Raw genomic sequence first — 15,537 nt, 5'->3', positions numbered from 1 at the left:
AATGTGTGTGTGTGTGTGTAGATTATACTTGAATTGTTGCCCTGTTTTAGAAGGATAGTTCATCCAAAAATGTAAAGTCTTCATTTATTCACATTCATGTTCACGTGTTGTTGTCTTTAACTAAAACTGAAATCATTGAAAAACAATTTCCGGTAACTGAAATAAAGCAAAATAAAATGTAGATTACATAGAAAAACTTAAATTAAATTTAAATAGATAGATAGACAGACAAACAGACAGACAGAAAGACAGACAAAGACTAAAATTAAAATTTAAAATAAAGCAAATTTGAAATATGAATTATTACTATAACAGTTTATAAATAACCACCTTGACAATAATTTAAGGATATTTTTCTTACAAAAACACATGGATTCGCTACAGGAGGCCTTTATTCACGCCCCGGAGCCATGTGAGGCACGTTTTATTATGGATGTGCACACTCTATTTGACGTCTTGTGGACTGTTCAACAGAAACACCCACCGACTGCAATGATAACTGAAAGAAGGCAGTCATATACACCTAGGATGCCTTGAGAGTGAGTAACACACAGGCTAATTTTAACTTTAATACTATGGTATATAAAATGTTTACGTTAAATAGAAAATGTAAAAAGTAATAAAACTGACAAAAGCAGATACAATTATTAAAACTTGCATTACAATTAAAATAAAAACTGAAAATATAAAAAATAAAAGTAATTCAATACATTAATGCTATAATAGTATATAAATAATGCTAACATAACAAAAATCAAAACCTGTCTGACGTTTTTGTGTGCAACACAAAATAAAATGTGTAGTAAAATGTTCAAGCTGCTTTTTTTCAAACAATGAAAGTGAATGGGGACCAGTGGAAATCTGTGGTCACTATTCAGTTTCATTTGAAGAAGAGAAGCATGGATATTTTGCAAGGTAACTGCTTTTTTATTTTTAGCTGAACTATCCCTTTAACACTGCCCCAGAGGTGAAAAACAGTGAGAATGTATGTGTGTGTGTGTGTGTGTGTGTGTGGTGTGTCTCAAACAAACACAAACCCTGAGCACAACAGCATCAAGGCACTTCCCAAGATTCCATAATCAGACAATTAATCGATCCTTAAACCAACGGGTGGTAATAAAAAAAGACTGGGCGGGTGGGTGGTCAAGACAATGTTGTTAATGAAAATAATTGTTAACTGTTAATGAAATGGATAGAGGATAGAGGAAATAATTAACAGCAGAGAGAGAGGACAGATAAAGCAGCGGGAGAGGGGATGGGAGGGGGGATGGCTGTCCGCTGTGGCATGATTGCAGGTAAGAACACTCTGAAATGTAGGGCAGAACTCTCACAACACTCGCCAACAGCACCATGGGAAGGAAACAAAATGGAGGACCGACATCGAGGATGTGTAAACTGATGTCAGTATCAGCGGAGTGGAAGATTCACACTGAGGTGCAGATCTCAGATCAGGTCTAGTACTCATTCCCACAAAAACAGAGACAGAACGGTGCATAAACACACACACATGTGATTCTGAATGGTGCAGTCAGGAAATACACGTGAGAAGAGTATGGGCAGGAAGTGACAGATTTGCTCTGTTCAAACCTCTACGCTACGCAACATTTTACAAAGCGTTTCTGTCAGAATCCATAGCAATGGGCTCTGTGACAGAAATGTCAATTGTTACAGGGTCCTGATCATTGTGTCAGGGTTTATTTTGTGATAATTATCGACTTACTGTACATAATTCAACTTGTAACACTGCTACTTACCAAAGATATCAATAAATGGATGTTAAGTATTGACTACGAAGTGCTACGAGAAGTCAAATCAGTTGGGAAATAGTCAAATTATTCTGTTTAACATCATTATACAAAAATATTTGACTGAAGAATCAGAGTTGAGTATTAGTGAAACCTGAGTCTGTGTAGAACTGAAAAGTATTCAGTATCTGTAATTGTTGTTCATTAGAGTAACTAGCTCAGCAAAAATGCTAACGGTAAACTTTGTCTAATTTTTTAAAGCAATTGTTGCATGGTTTGTGTGAGTGAGTGTAAATGTACGACTACATTGGTTCATTTCCATTCATATCCATGCATATGTGGGTGAGAGGGGATGTTATCAAATGCAAAGGAGGTTTGCTGTGAACCAAAGTTCAAATTTCTTAACCTCTGATCAGCCAGTTCGTATAACAAAAAGGCGTTTAACCAGTCGAGGATCTAAAGTCACAAATTGACCTCTTGGCTCAATACACATAATACAGACTTCAAAGTTGAATGGTAATGTGAAAGTGGGGAAGATTTTAACATTTTGATTTTAATATTATTTGCGATTTATAAATGATTTAAAACAGAAGCCCGAGAGCATGACATTACACCCCATTGGTCGTATTCATTGTGGGGTCTGAAATAATTTAGCATATTTAAGATCTTCTGTAGCTTTTAGTCTATGTTTGTTAGCTTCGAGCTTTGATTTAATAGTGTATGCTTACAAACTGACTCTACCATTCAAAAGATTGAGGCTGGTAGGATTGTTTTAATGTCTAATGCCCAAGGCTTTATTTGATAAAAAAAATATATAGTAAAACATTAATACTATTAAATATTATAAAAATTTTAAATTTTTCATTTTAATATATTTTAAAATATAATTTATTCCTGTGATGGCAAAGCTGAATTTCAGCATCATTACTCCAATCTTCAGTGTCACATAATCCTTCAGAAATCACTCAGAGATGCTGATTTGCTGCTCAAGAAACATTTATTATTATCAATGTTGAAAATGTTTTTTTTTTCAAGATTCTTTGATGATCAGAAAGTCTAAAAGAACAGCATTTATTTTAAATAGAACTATTTTGTAACACTATAATGTGTGCATAAATATAATATCTGCATAAAATGTGAATAATAATAATAATAATAGTATTGATCCCAAACTTTATTACGTTACTGTGTTCTCACTTTTGTCACGGTGACATAATGTCAAGGCTACTGGCTATTTAAAATAAGCGATGAGTCCTTACATATGCCCTGCCCTGACTTCCTGTTTTAACAGGACATGTGTCAACGTTGGAAAGAAAATTGCACTTTTAAACCATTTCATGGCATCTTTAAGAGCTAGTATGACCCCATTCTCACTACAGTCGCTAGGGTTTGGAACAGATCGTTCAAATCATTTAGCCAGCTGTAGATGATATGTGGCTGAATTTTGCCTGGTTCAAGCTCAGTTCAAGTCTTGCAAAAGTTTGAAACTGAATACTCAAGAGACTGGCAAGAGGATCAAGTACGGCAGCCCCGAATCTCCGTGATTGGCTGGCTGAACCAAATCAGGCTGCGAGCTGATTGGCACCACGGAGCGAGGCTGCGTGAGTGGAACCAGCTCTGCCTAACAAAGCAGCCATCTTACAGAGACACCAACTGCCACCGTACCCTCCCCTTTGGACATGTGCAGACACCACGGGGAGGGAGCGACTGCTACAGACACCACTGAGCAGCGTCCAAAAGCAGACAACAAAACAGAAGGGATTAAAAAGAAGAATGACGCCAATGGCAGATGACAAATTAGAGAGGAGGGACCAGAGGAACTGTGTGGAGGGGGGATCTGAGGTAGGCTCAGAAAACCTGCGGCTGCTTTTGATGAACACATGAGAATTTGGAAGGATTTCAACCGAGAGGAAAGGAAACAGATGAAAAAAAGAGACAGAACGTGACATGGCGAAAAAGAGAAAGCTTGTAAAGAGAGACACTGAAGCACCTGGAATTGGGAGAGAGCATTTGGCAGGGGGTCGGACAGTTACCAGCTCTACAAATCGTTACTCTAATCCAAAATAACGTACAGAGAAAAAACAGGTGTTATCCTGAAGGAAGGAAGGTAGGTAGGTAGCAAAGGAAGGAAGACATAAACAAAAAAGGGTCTGAGAGAAATAAAAAAGGTCTCAAACATTATGGAGGAGTCGCTTTGGATCTGAAAGGACAGATACAAAATTAATCCCAAACAATAGAGAAATTAATAAATGATGGCTCATGAAAGAGGGTGGAATTGCACAGATGGGTACGCGTGTCGGCAGAGGATATGGGTTTAGTGGGAGAAATGACTTCCTGTCCAACAGAAAAGTAGAGCAGAGGAGTGCTCGGCGTAAAGTGGCTCGTGCGAGTGTGCGCGAGAGAGAAAGAATAGAGAGCGTGCACGCGTGCATGTGCCGCATTTAGTCGGTGAGAGTGTTTCCCTTGGGGTAGAAGTGATCAGATTAAAGGATGGTTATTAATTTCTCAAATAGACTTAATTGGAACTTTTAGCAGAACAGCTGGTGGAGATCTGCTGTTTTTCCTCAAGTTAGAGTTGCGTGCATGTGTGCGCGTTCGATATGCATGCATGAGGTCTTCTGTGCACAAGGATTAGTGCGTGGATGCAGGACCGTACGTATGATGGCGCGAATCGGTGTTATCTGAAACAAGAACCAAATCTGGAAGGAGGTTCGGTTATAAACCAGAGAAAGGAAGAGAGAAAACGAGTGAGGGAGAGAAAGATAGAGAGAAGGAGGGATATAAACATCAAACATGAGCACTACACAAGGTGCTGGGTTAGGAGAGGAGGATGAGGGAAGGAAAGGAAACGGAAGAGGAAGGGGAGGAGGGTGAGGGGGAGGGTGGGCGGGGCGAGCTGTGGTTTTTATGTTCATTGTGGTCTTTACCTTTTTGGTCCACTTCTATTCAAGCATCGGAAAAAAGAGAGAGAAGACAGAGAGAGCAAAAGAAAGAGCGAAAGAGAGAGAGAGAGAGTGAAGATAATGAAAGAAAAAACAGGTGCAGGAAAAAAGAGAAAATTGAGATTAAATAAAAGGCTATCCTTTCTCAAATCATGTCATTCTGTCAGTGTGATGTAGGCTCTTTTCAGAGAGTATGACTCGAGTGAGTAATGAGAGGGGAGAATGGCCTCAACTGCTTTCACAAAGTTTTGCGAAACCCCTTCCATTCTTCCTGTCACATGACACACGTACACTTCCCCCAGACACACACACTCTGCCCCCTCCGCTTCCCCTCCTTCACCCCCTCTCCCCTCCATCCGTCTGTCATTCCTCTATCCACGCCTCTGCATCTTTGGGCTGCTGTGAGAAAGAGAACATGATGCATGTTCGAAATGGCATACTAGATTTGCAATATGCAGTATGTACAGTGCGCAGTATGCAAATTTCCACCTGAAATACCTGCATGGCCTGGCTCATTTGCCGAAGATGTAGGCAATAAAGCACACTGAGTGGAATAATGTATTCCATAATACTGGACTTGACTTTCTATATTTAGGTCCCAAACGTGCAAGTATGTGGATGTAAATGCTTCTAGTATGCAACTTCTGTTTCATTTGTCATGAGAAATGTGTCTGGTTGCAATTCATAATACAACGCAAGTTCTTAGCATTGCCGCAAGAATATATTACATTTTTTAGGCCCCAAAATGTACGATGAAGAGGAATGTGAAGGGAAATGCTTCTAGTATGCAAGTTCTATCTTATTTGTCAGGCATTGCGAAATGTGTCAGGCCACAATTTATAATGAAACTCAATGCAACTTGTTAGCATTGGTACAAGGCTGCTATAGTGAACATTTTCAGGCCCAAAATGTGTCAAATTCTTAGGTATTTGGATGCAAATACTTTTAGTACGCAAATGCTATTTCGTTTGTGATGCACTGGCCACAATTCGCAAACACACTGCAAGTTCTTAGCATTGCCACAAGGTTGTGTTATAGTGAACAATTTGAGGCCCAAATTGTACAAAGCACAAGAATGTGAATACAAATGTTTCAAGTACGCAAGTTCTATTTAAATTGTCACGCATTGCGAAATATACCAGGTTGCAATTCATAATACAACGCAAGTTCTTAGCATTGCCACAAGGTTTCTATTGTGAACAATTTTAGGCCCAAATTGTGCAATGCATAAGTACATGAATGCAAATGTTTCAAGTACGCAAGTTCTGTTTAAATTGTTGCATATTGCGAAATGTGCCAGGTTGCAATTAATAATACAATGCAAGTTCTTAGTATCGCCACAAGGTTAGCACATATTTTTCAGGGCTAATGTACAATGCACAAGTATGGGAATGTAAAATCTTTACTACGCCTAATGTCCAATGCTTTGCGAAATGTTTTAGTGCAACGCAAGTTCATAGCATTGCCACAAGGTTGTGTTATGGCAATTTTTTAGGCCCAAAATATACTATGCACAAGTATGTGAATGTAAAACCTTTTAGTATGCAAATAAATAAATAAATAGGCCTATACAGTATATGCTTTGTATGCTAGCTTAAGATGTATGCTAGTATGCCATTTCGAATATATTTCCAAGTGAGTTGGAGTCTTCTGCAGCTGTGAGGAGGAAAAAAGGGTTAACAAAGAGACAGATTGATGCAGTGATGAAGAGGAGAGAGAGAGAGACAGAAGAGAGGTGATGGAGAGGCTGATTTCTCTCTGAACCTGAAGGGGCTGGTTCTGGCTCGGCTGGGATCGGCGAGCGAGCTGTTCTTTCTCTCTCACAGAGCTTGACCACTTATCGCTTCTACTTACTGAATCCATCAAGATACAGCTGCCAATCACTGATTGCGGTCTGTAGGACCATGCGGCTTGGCTGAGGTACATTTTTGAGAACCAGAAACAGGCTGAGAGGAGGAGAGAGGCCATTATAGTAAGGAAAAATTTTCAGAGAGAAAAAAAGTAGAGAGCGAGAGGTCGGCAGTACAGAGGAACTTTTCGTTTCCACTGCCTGCTGGAAAAACCAGGTGCAAGTTTGAGGTGGTCATTCTTGTTTTGGGAACATGGTAAATGGTTTGCTGCTGGTAAGAGGTCAGTTAAACTAAGACGGTTTACCCACTCTAACTAGCTTGCCAGGTCAACCTTGTGCTAGTCTCATATACCAGCAATTTTGACTATCAGAGTAATGTCTGCTCCACACTGCATCGTACTATTACCAGGAACCGCCTACTTATGATGCGATAACCTTAAAAAATTTCACGAAAAGGTCCACTGTGTATTGTTTATGGTCACTGCTCACACAAGTCACTTTCATACCAAGTGGCTTTTTGTTGGTCACTACAGCAAATCCACACGGCCAACTTGGACCCATTGTGAAATTTGTTTGGGAACATTTTTCGCCCTCATTTGAAATTCCAGATTGCATGGATTGTTATTGAAGCGACTGGATATCACTCAAGAAAATTTGTAAATGTGACCACATCATCATAGAGGAAGAAATTATTTGAATGACACAAAGCAACTAATAGCAGTTTGATTTGTTTATACATATCAAACTGGGGTGGGTTTATCTAAAACAGGAGAAAGAAACTCTTATATAGACTGTTTTTAGACTTTTGAAAAACAATTCGCAAACCTCAGCCCCACCAGCTTGTAGCAAACCACAGGGTGACAATATGTCTTCTTATTCCCGGACGTCCAAGCTGGGATTTCTAAATTGCCTAAAATGTCTGGGTTTTGTTTTTGTTTTCCTATTCTTTTCATACTTGCCGAAGATAATGACTGAAAAGCAGTTTAACCAATAGCGTGCAGTTATTGTACATAATCAACCAATTGTTGTAAAAGCAATGCAAATGGATATACATATAATGTATGAGGACTTCAGAGAGCTTGTCAACAGAAAAACAGGACATTCTACGCAATTCAGAAATCCCAGGCAGGACAAGAGAGTATGTATGGTCACTCCAGTCAATCATTTAGTCCAATTTAAACCCCTTTGTTGACCATAAATGACCAATTACAAAGCACATAAACCCATCTGCTAACAACTTTCCAGTTGTTCTCCTACCTCACTACACGTTTGGCCATTGCTCGGTTTCTCTCTCTTTCTGGATTTAGTTTACTCTGTGTGTTTGTATGTAAGAGCACAGCTTTGAAGTGTATGACAGAGAGACAGCCAGCGTGTGACATTGAGTGACAGCTTGTCTGTCTCGCCGATCTGGATGTGCTAGCAGTGTTAGCCTTACCCATGGCTGACACACATAAGCACTACAGGCAGACACATGTGTCTGCCTGTAGCTGGTGACACGCAAGCAGCATGTGAAGCTCAGCGTCTTTCCCCCCTGAGACCCATTGTGTCTCCTAAAAGACAAACCGGAGTATCTGAAGAAGGGGATCTCGAGGGAGAGAGGGATGGAGCGATCAGCGGAGAAAAGAGAAGGGAAGAGACACTCGTTTCTGAGCCTGTGAGGGTTTAAGGTTCTGAAGTTGAGGTCTTTTCAAGTGATCTCACACATACAGACACACTTACACTGTCTGTATAAAGGCAGCGGGCAGCCGTCACTGTCTAACTCACTCACACCATTTGAGAAGTGATGAGCAGTGGGACTAATGATGGGAATCAGTAGGAATTTAGGTTACTTAAAGATTCCACTTAACGATTCCGGTTCCATATCGATTCCATTAGCAGTTCTTTTAGTACTTTTGTGGAAACAAAATGACAACTCTGCTGAGAAAAGAAAAGAAATAAAGAAAGAAAAAAGCTTGAGCTGGTTTTAAAGGTGTTCTGGGCCTTTTTTTTTTTTGCTGGTAGACTGGAATGACTGGCTAGGAAGCAAACCAACTTACACTACCATTCAAAAGTTTAAATTTTTTATTATTATTATTATTTTAACTGATTATAAGTAACAGTAAAGACGTTTAAAATGACACTAAAGATTTCTACTTCAAATAAATATTGTTCTATTGAACTTTCTATTAAAAAAATGTATCATAGTTTCTAAAAATAAATTAAGCAGAACTGTTTTCCTCATTGGTATGTTGGTATTGGAAACGTTTATTGAGCTCCAAATCAGCATAATATAATGATTTCTGAAGGATCATGTGCCATTGAAGACTGGAGTAATGGAGTAAAATCTATTAAAAAAGGAAACAGTTAATTTAAATTGTAACAGTATTTCACAATATTATTGTTCTAATTGTATTTTTGCAGCTTCATTGAGCATTAAAGACATCTTACCAAACCTAAGCATTTGAATGGTAGTGTAGGCTTGTTTAAGCAGGTATTTCAAAAGGGAAAATCCGGTTGTGAATGTATCTTTATCTACATATTGACAGGCTGCTCATATGACAACAAGTACGCAGAGAACTACACAGTACACATGATACAGCGACAGTTCTCATTTCATTTTGAGTGAGTTTTTTTGACCGATTCATTAAAATGATAAATTAATGATCTCATTCGTAAGTGAATGACTACGTTTTGCATAACCAGCAAGGACAGCAAACTGGAAAGAATTATTGTCTATGTATTTTCTGTGCTGCATTTACTCTAATTGCATTAAATTTAAACTGCAAAATCAAAACGGTTTCATTTTGTGGCGGCGTTGTAGATTCAGTCACATAAAATATACTGACAGTGTACTTTAGCATAATGTTGTCTGCATCAGCAGAACAAAACAGAGGAAAGTAAATGTCATGAAAATTATTTGATTCTAGTATTTTTCCTGTAAAACTCCAACAGAAATTTATTCACCCTAAGGGTGACATAACAGAACTAATGCAAAGCGTTTCATTTTATAAAAAAAATTGCCGACAGAGACATCCCTCTGTGTGTGTGATTTAACAGGGTGATGCAATCTGACGAGAACATTATGCACTGGTCTTTGCATGAAGGAACAAGCTCTCTCTCTCTCTTTCTGAGCAGATGCCTCAACAATGGTGATTCATATGAGACTTCATTGAGGGACCATGGCATATGTGCCGTCTCTCTGTGTGACCTGGATTTGAGTCATACCAAAAGTGTTTTCCCCCTTGAGCCAGAGAGAAAGACAGTGAGGAAGACAGAAACACAAAGATAGAATGACAGAAGGATAGATGCATAGACCTACAGATAGATAGACAACTGAAAGATAGAATGATAGCTAGAATGAAAGAAAGAATGGTAGAATGAAGAATAGCTAGAATGACAGATAGATAGATAGATAGATAGATAGATAGATAGATAGATAGATAGATAGATAGATAGATAGATAGATAGATAGATAGATAGATAGATAGAAAGTATATGGAAAGAAAGAAAGAAAGAAAGAAAGAAAGAAAGAAAGAAAGAAAGAAAGAAAGAAAGAAAGAAAGAAAGAAAGAAAGTAAGAAAGAACAGATACAGTGCATGAACTGATAGAATGACAGAACGACAGAATGATAGATAGAACGATAGATAGGTAGATAGAAGAAACGATAGATAGACACAATATATGGAATGATAGTACAATAGTACAAGAAAGAAAGAAAGAAAGAAAGAAAGAAAGAAAGAAAGAAAGAAAGAAAGAAAGAAAGAAAGAAAGTAGGATCAACAGACAGATACCGTACATGAATTGATAGAATGACAGAAAGACAGAAAGACAGAACGACAGAACGATAGATAGACAAGAATGTGATTGATGCCGCAGGCACATTTCTTCATAAATCTGTGATGGAAATGTGGGGAGAAAGAGAAAAAGAAAGTGTTAGTTGACTCATTCACGTTTCCTCTTCCACCTGTAGAGAAAAAGACCCAGACATCCACACAATCACACGAACATAAACACTCGCGCATTACAAACACGTCAAGCGCTGGTGCATGCGGACTCGGTTTGATTCTTTCAGTGGCTTCCAGCTTTATTTGCCTGTCACTGGTGAACAAGTACTGTGGCCCTTGAGCCTCCTCAGCCCAGCGGTCTCAGCAATGCTATCAATTACTCATGTGATAATGAGAGACGCTAATGAACACACACCTGAGGAGCACAGCCAGCAGACGCCGCGTGCTTCGCATCGCCACCAGAGCGTGTCTCCACGCTAACATTTCTCATGCTTTTCTCTGGCATCACGAGGTGGAGTTGGAGACAAATCCAGCGGCAAACTGTTTGCGCATGTCACTCCACGCACATTCATGAGATTCAGGAATTATGTAGGCCTAATACATATTAATGACTCTCAGCTGCGGCGTTTCAAAGCTCTCCGTCTCTCTCTCACAAAGACCAAATTACACCAAAACACCTAGTGCTCATACATACTCCCACTGTTTAACACTTCCTGAAGAGCTTGGACTGCAATCCCACTAAAATATTTTCTCTCACATTTACATCCTTAGAAAAAAATCTTCTAAGGATTTATGAGGCTAAAATAAAACAAACAAATGCAGTCAGGATGTGCACTGAATATATACAACTGCATCTACTTTTCTTAGCTTCGGGTGAAGAAATGCAGTCCTACAGCGGCATGGCAAGTTTGAACATATTGTGTAATATTATGTGCAATATAATTTGCAAAAACTATTTGGGCATTTCAGCTACGCTTAAAATGTATGGATTTGATCATATTGCATAACATAAAACAAGTGGAATTTATTTCCAAGTGAGAAAATGTATTTCTTTGTGGTTGTCAAACATTAGTGGATCATGTTCACAGTGAAAGCTTTTGAATAAATGTTTTAAAATACATATTACAGTCACTGTTAAATACCCTTTTACAATTATCCAATTCCAAATGTCAAACATAAAAATTATTATTATTACACACAGAATTATTTTTTATAAACTTACAGTCTTACAAATGCACATTGACAAGTTTTATGTAGTTAATATAATTGAACTGTAACAATAATAATAATAATGCGAAGTTTGCTAAAATAAAGATAAATTAAATATAATTAAATACAATTTAATATAATAATTATATATAGTTTACTTTTAGTATAAAATAGTTGAATGTGGTTCTTTCTACATAATTCTGCTTTTAAGTAATATAATTAATTGTAATTAATATAAATAATATAATAATGCAAAGTTTATAATAATAATAATAAATCACAGATATTAAATATGCTTTGTGCATTAAAGAGTTGACTGTGTACTTCTTTCTATATAATTCTGCTTTTAATTAATATATTTAATTATAAGTACTAGAAATAATATAATAATGCAAAAGTTTACAAATAAAAACATAAATCACGGACATTAAATATGGTTTATTTTAGCATTAAAGGGCTGACTAGCCACCTACTCCACATTTTGTTAGGAAGTGCATTGCCATGAATAACGTCTGATTCCGAGGATGTAAACAGCACAGAGTAATTGTTATCTGGTAATTACTGTAATTCTGGCATGAAGAGACCACGAAATTACTCTTAAAGCACCAAGGCACTAGCCAGTTTGATTGGCTGTTGCTCCATTTGAGCCCATAAGTCGCCTATTGTGAGACGACATTCCTTTAAACGCATCTGATTGCCTTTTCTTGACCTGGCTAAGGTTATCAGATAAGCAAGCGCAAGTATCAAATGTGTGCAGTCTTGTTATATAATGCAAAACAACACCAGACACCGAGGAGAGATGCCAACCGACTGGACTAAACAGATTTGTGTCACAAGAGCAAATGAGGACGTATTACAGAGGTCGTGGATGCATTAATGCTTCTTGGCCAACATGGCCTCAGGCTGTATGGAGTTCGAGCGAATCTCCGCTGACTGAGTCAGGCGCTGCTGTTTGTCTTTATGGGCCGCTGTTTGGAGCAGAGCTGCCTGTTTGTCATTTCCTCGGAGACACTGAGCTCTGTGGATATGAGGGCCAGAAAGTTTGACTCCTGCTGGCACTCAGCACCCGACTTTGACATGTTGGCTGCGGTCGCGGTTGTGCGCGAATGAGTGTGGGTGTGTTGGCGGGCATACTGACTCTGTCTTTAAGTGTGTGTGTGTGTGTGTGTGCATGTAAGACAGTTTGGCTGAATCTGTCTCGTATGGCTGTTATCATGAAGGCTCACGCACAAACAGGAGTCTGTCAGAAGCCGCAAGCCAAGCTACATCCTTAAACGCAGTAGCCCTTATTCCTCAATCCTTACATATTAAATAAACAAACAAATGGACATATGTCAGCAGTAAACACGCCAATAACGGCACGGAACGTGTTCTCCAGCAGCCGTGAAAGATGGGGCATTATCAAAGCAATTAGGCGCAGTAAATTCAATTAATCTCGACAAATCTCCACAGAGGCCCAAGCGATGCCACCATCCCCCGGTAATTAAAAATGGCCGAATTGGTTCGGCGTTTGAGGGGCGTGATGTCTGAATATAATTGAGGCGCGTTTCTATTTATTCCAGCACGCTAGCCAACAACATGTGGAGCCTAGAGAGGAGCGTGTCCCTTCCGTGCCCGCAGTCCCTCAGGGGAGACGCAACTGACGGAGGATTCCGATAATTGGCTCTTCTTTGTCACTTCAGACAGCGAGAACTTTTCATCATGGAGGAATCAGGTCCCAATTTTCCTCGCCTCTCTATTCCTCAAACACCATAAACAAAGTTTTTAAAAAATAGGAGATAAAATGCAAGTCAGCAGCTAGTTAATCACGCATCCTCTCACCTCTACGCACGCCGCTATTTCAAACCGACATGCTAGAGATGGCGACTGGGGAGGAAGAAAAAAAAAAAGAAGAGGAAAATAACTGACAGGCTAAATGAAGCGGTGAGCAGAGTGGTGAGGCGTGCAAGCGTTTCAGCTGTGACTCACCTGCCGCTCGCCAACATATGTCATGCTAACGCACTGACTTAGCAGCCGTAAACTAGCCTGCCCTATAAGCTTACTGTACTCCATCAGAAATACAACCTGTTGGAAAGTGTCTAATATACTGTATATGCATATACTGAAAACATGCGAAAAACAAAATCAAGCTAGTATTGGTTTTCAGTCATTGAGCTCCTGTATGACAAAAACAACAACAACATAATAATAATAAAACACATAATAAAAATAAATACTGTCAGAATAATGAAGAAATGTTTTAATGAATACAAAATAGCTAAATATTGCTAAAATAATAATTAAACAAAATAATTTTGTAACGCTGAAAAAACAAAGATGAAATAATTCAAATATTGCTCAAATATAAAAAACATAGACTATTATATCAAAATTAAATGAAGTGAAGACAAAATAAAGTTCAGTGAAATAAAATAAAACAAAACATTTGATTACAAAGTGTTAAAACAAAATGTTGCTGATAAAACAAAACAAAACAACACTGAAAAGCAAATAATGAAATGCTGCCAAAATAATGCAAAAAAATATGAAAAGCAGTCAAAGGAGAGACAAAATAATGTTAAAACCAACTAACAAAGACAAAATAATGAAAAAAAGTTCAAATAACAAAATTGTCAAAACAAACCAATCTAACAATAAACATTGTCAAAATATGAAAAAAACACAAAGTTGTGAGAACAACAAAGATTGAAAACAAAAGACAAGATAATAAAACACTTAAAATAACAAACAAAATACTGTCAAAATAATCAAGCAAAAGAGTGAAATTCTGTCATCACAGACAAAACAACAGAATACTATTAAAATATGAAATAACAAAGAAAGACGTTGAGTCTTTGAGAGAGAGGGAGAGACTAGCCGCTGCCTCTGAAGTAAATCTGAGTCTCGCTAAGCACCCGAAAGAGGAAAGCAAGGAATAGTATTTGCACTGTGTGTTTTGATGTGTTTGTGTGGAAGCAGATTGAGGATTACGGCCGCTGAGCAAAGGTGGTCAAAGAGTGTGGGCTGAAGAGTCTCGTTCATTTTGTACAAGTGTGTGTGTGTGTGTGTGTGTGTGAGAGAGAGAGAGCGAGAGGGAGAGGGAGAGAGAGAGAAAGAGTTGGAGAGCTTTAAAGATAAATGCTCAACTCTTCTGGACGCCTCCCAACACCTGCAAAAGAAAGAGAAAGAGACAGAAAAAAAATGGAAGTGATGGTGGAGATCGAATAAAAGCATGTCAAAGGGAAAAGAAAAGAGATGAAGGCTAAAGAGAGTGTGCACGTGTGAGACAAAGAAAATGAGAATTCAGCAGGTCAATCAAAAGAGAAACAAAGAACAAAAACACAACTGACTAAAAACAAAAGTCTGGACAAGAAATCAAACTGTCAGAAGAGTGATTACGAATGAGAAGAGCACATGAAGAAAGCAGAACGCTGGAAAAAAAAAAAAAAAAAAAAGAGAAAGGAGGATTAGTGGGCAGAGCAGACTGATGGGTTGTAGGTCATCCTCTTTATTTCCTGTGGGAAGAGCAGAGAAACTGACCCCAGGATTATAGATTAGAGTTAATAACCCCCTTCCCGCTCACAGTAAAACCAATTAACTTCCCCCCAACACTACCCTCCTAAAGCCCCACAGACCCACCCTCCGCTGAGTCACGGCCCCGTCTGGACCACCTGCACATGTAAAGTCGGTGCTCATGAGGGGGAGGAGGGGATACCGTCTGATGGGAGATTTTCACATGAGCCCGGCTCCCGAACTCGCTGGAAATTCACACCCTGCCTCTCATTTGCGAGCGATGCGGAAAGCCGAGCGTTGCCATGGGAATATTAGCATGTGTGTGACTTTGGGGTCGTGCGATCTGAAATAAATGAGGTTCGTGTTAACATTCCCATTGTGCAACGAACGCACGTGGCTTGACGCCTCGCTCTCGCAGCCTCGCCGCGACCCAATTTTCATTTTGATTGTCTGTCAGAGGTGAGGTAAAGGTGTTTAATGCCAGATAAAGCACCCTCGGGTCATTTTGTTACTGTGTGAGGCTGTGCACGAGTTT

The 15,537-nt window shown here is 38.8% G+C and overlaps 1 protein-coding gene across 1 annotated transcript in view; it reads right to left on the bottom strand.

Moving 5' to 3' along the window:
- Positions 1 to 15,537, bottom strand: part of adgrl1a (adhesion G protein-coupled receptor L1a) — a gene marked incomplete at both ends in the record, with an annotated part of 98,718 nt that overhangs the window by 45,617 nt on the left and 37,564 nt on the right. Inside the window, one exon of the mRNA XM_079401896.1 lies at positions 4,673 to 4,687. Within this exon, the coding sequence (XP_079258022.1) occupies positions 4,673 to 4,687 (15 nt within the window). The remainder of the gene's footprint in view (positions 1 to 4,672; positions 4,688 to 15,537) is intronic.

This window comes from Barbus barbus (assembly GCF_936440315.1).
Source record: "Barbus barbus genome assembly, chromosome: 4".
NCBI lineage: Eukaryota > Metazoa > Chordata > Actinopteri > Cypriniformes > Cyprinidae > Barbus > Barbus barbus.
Note: the sequence above shows the minus strand (reverse complement) of the source record. Positions and strands in the feature narration are given on the sequence as shown.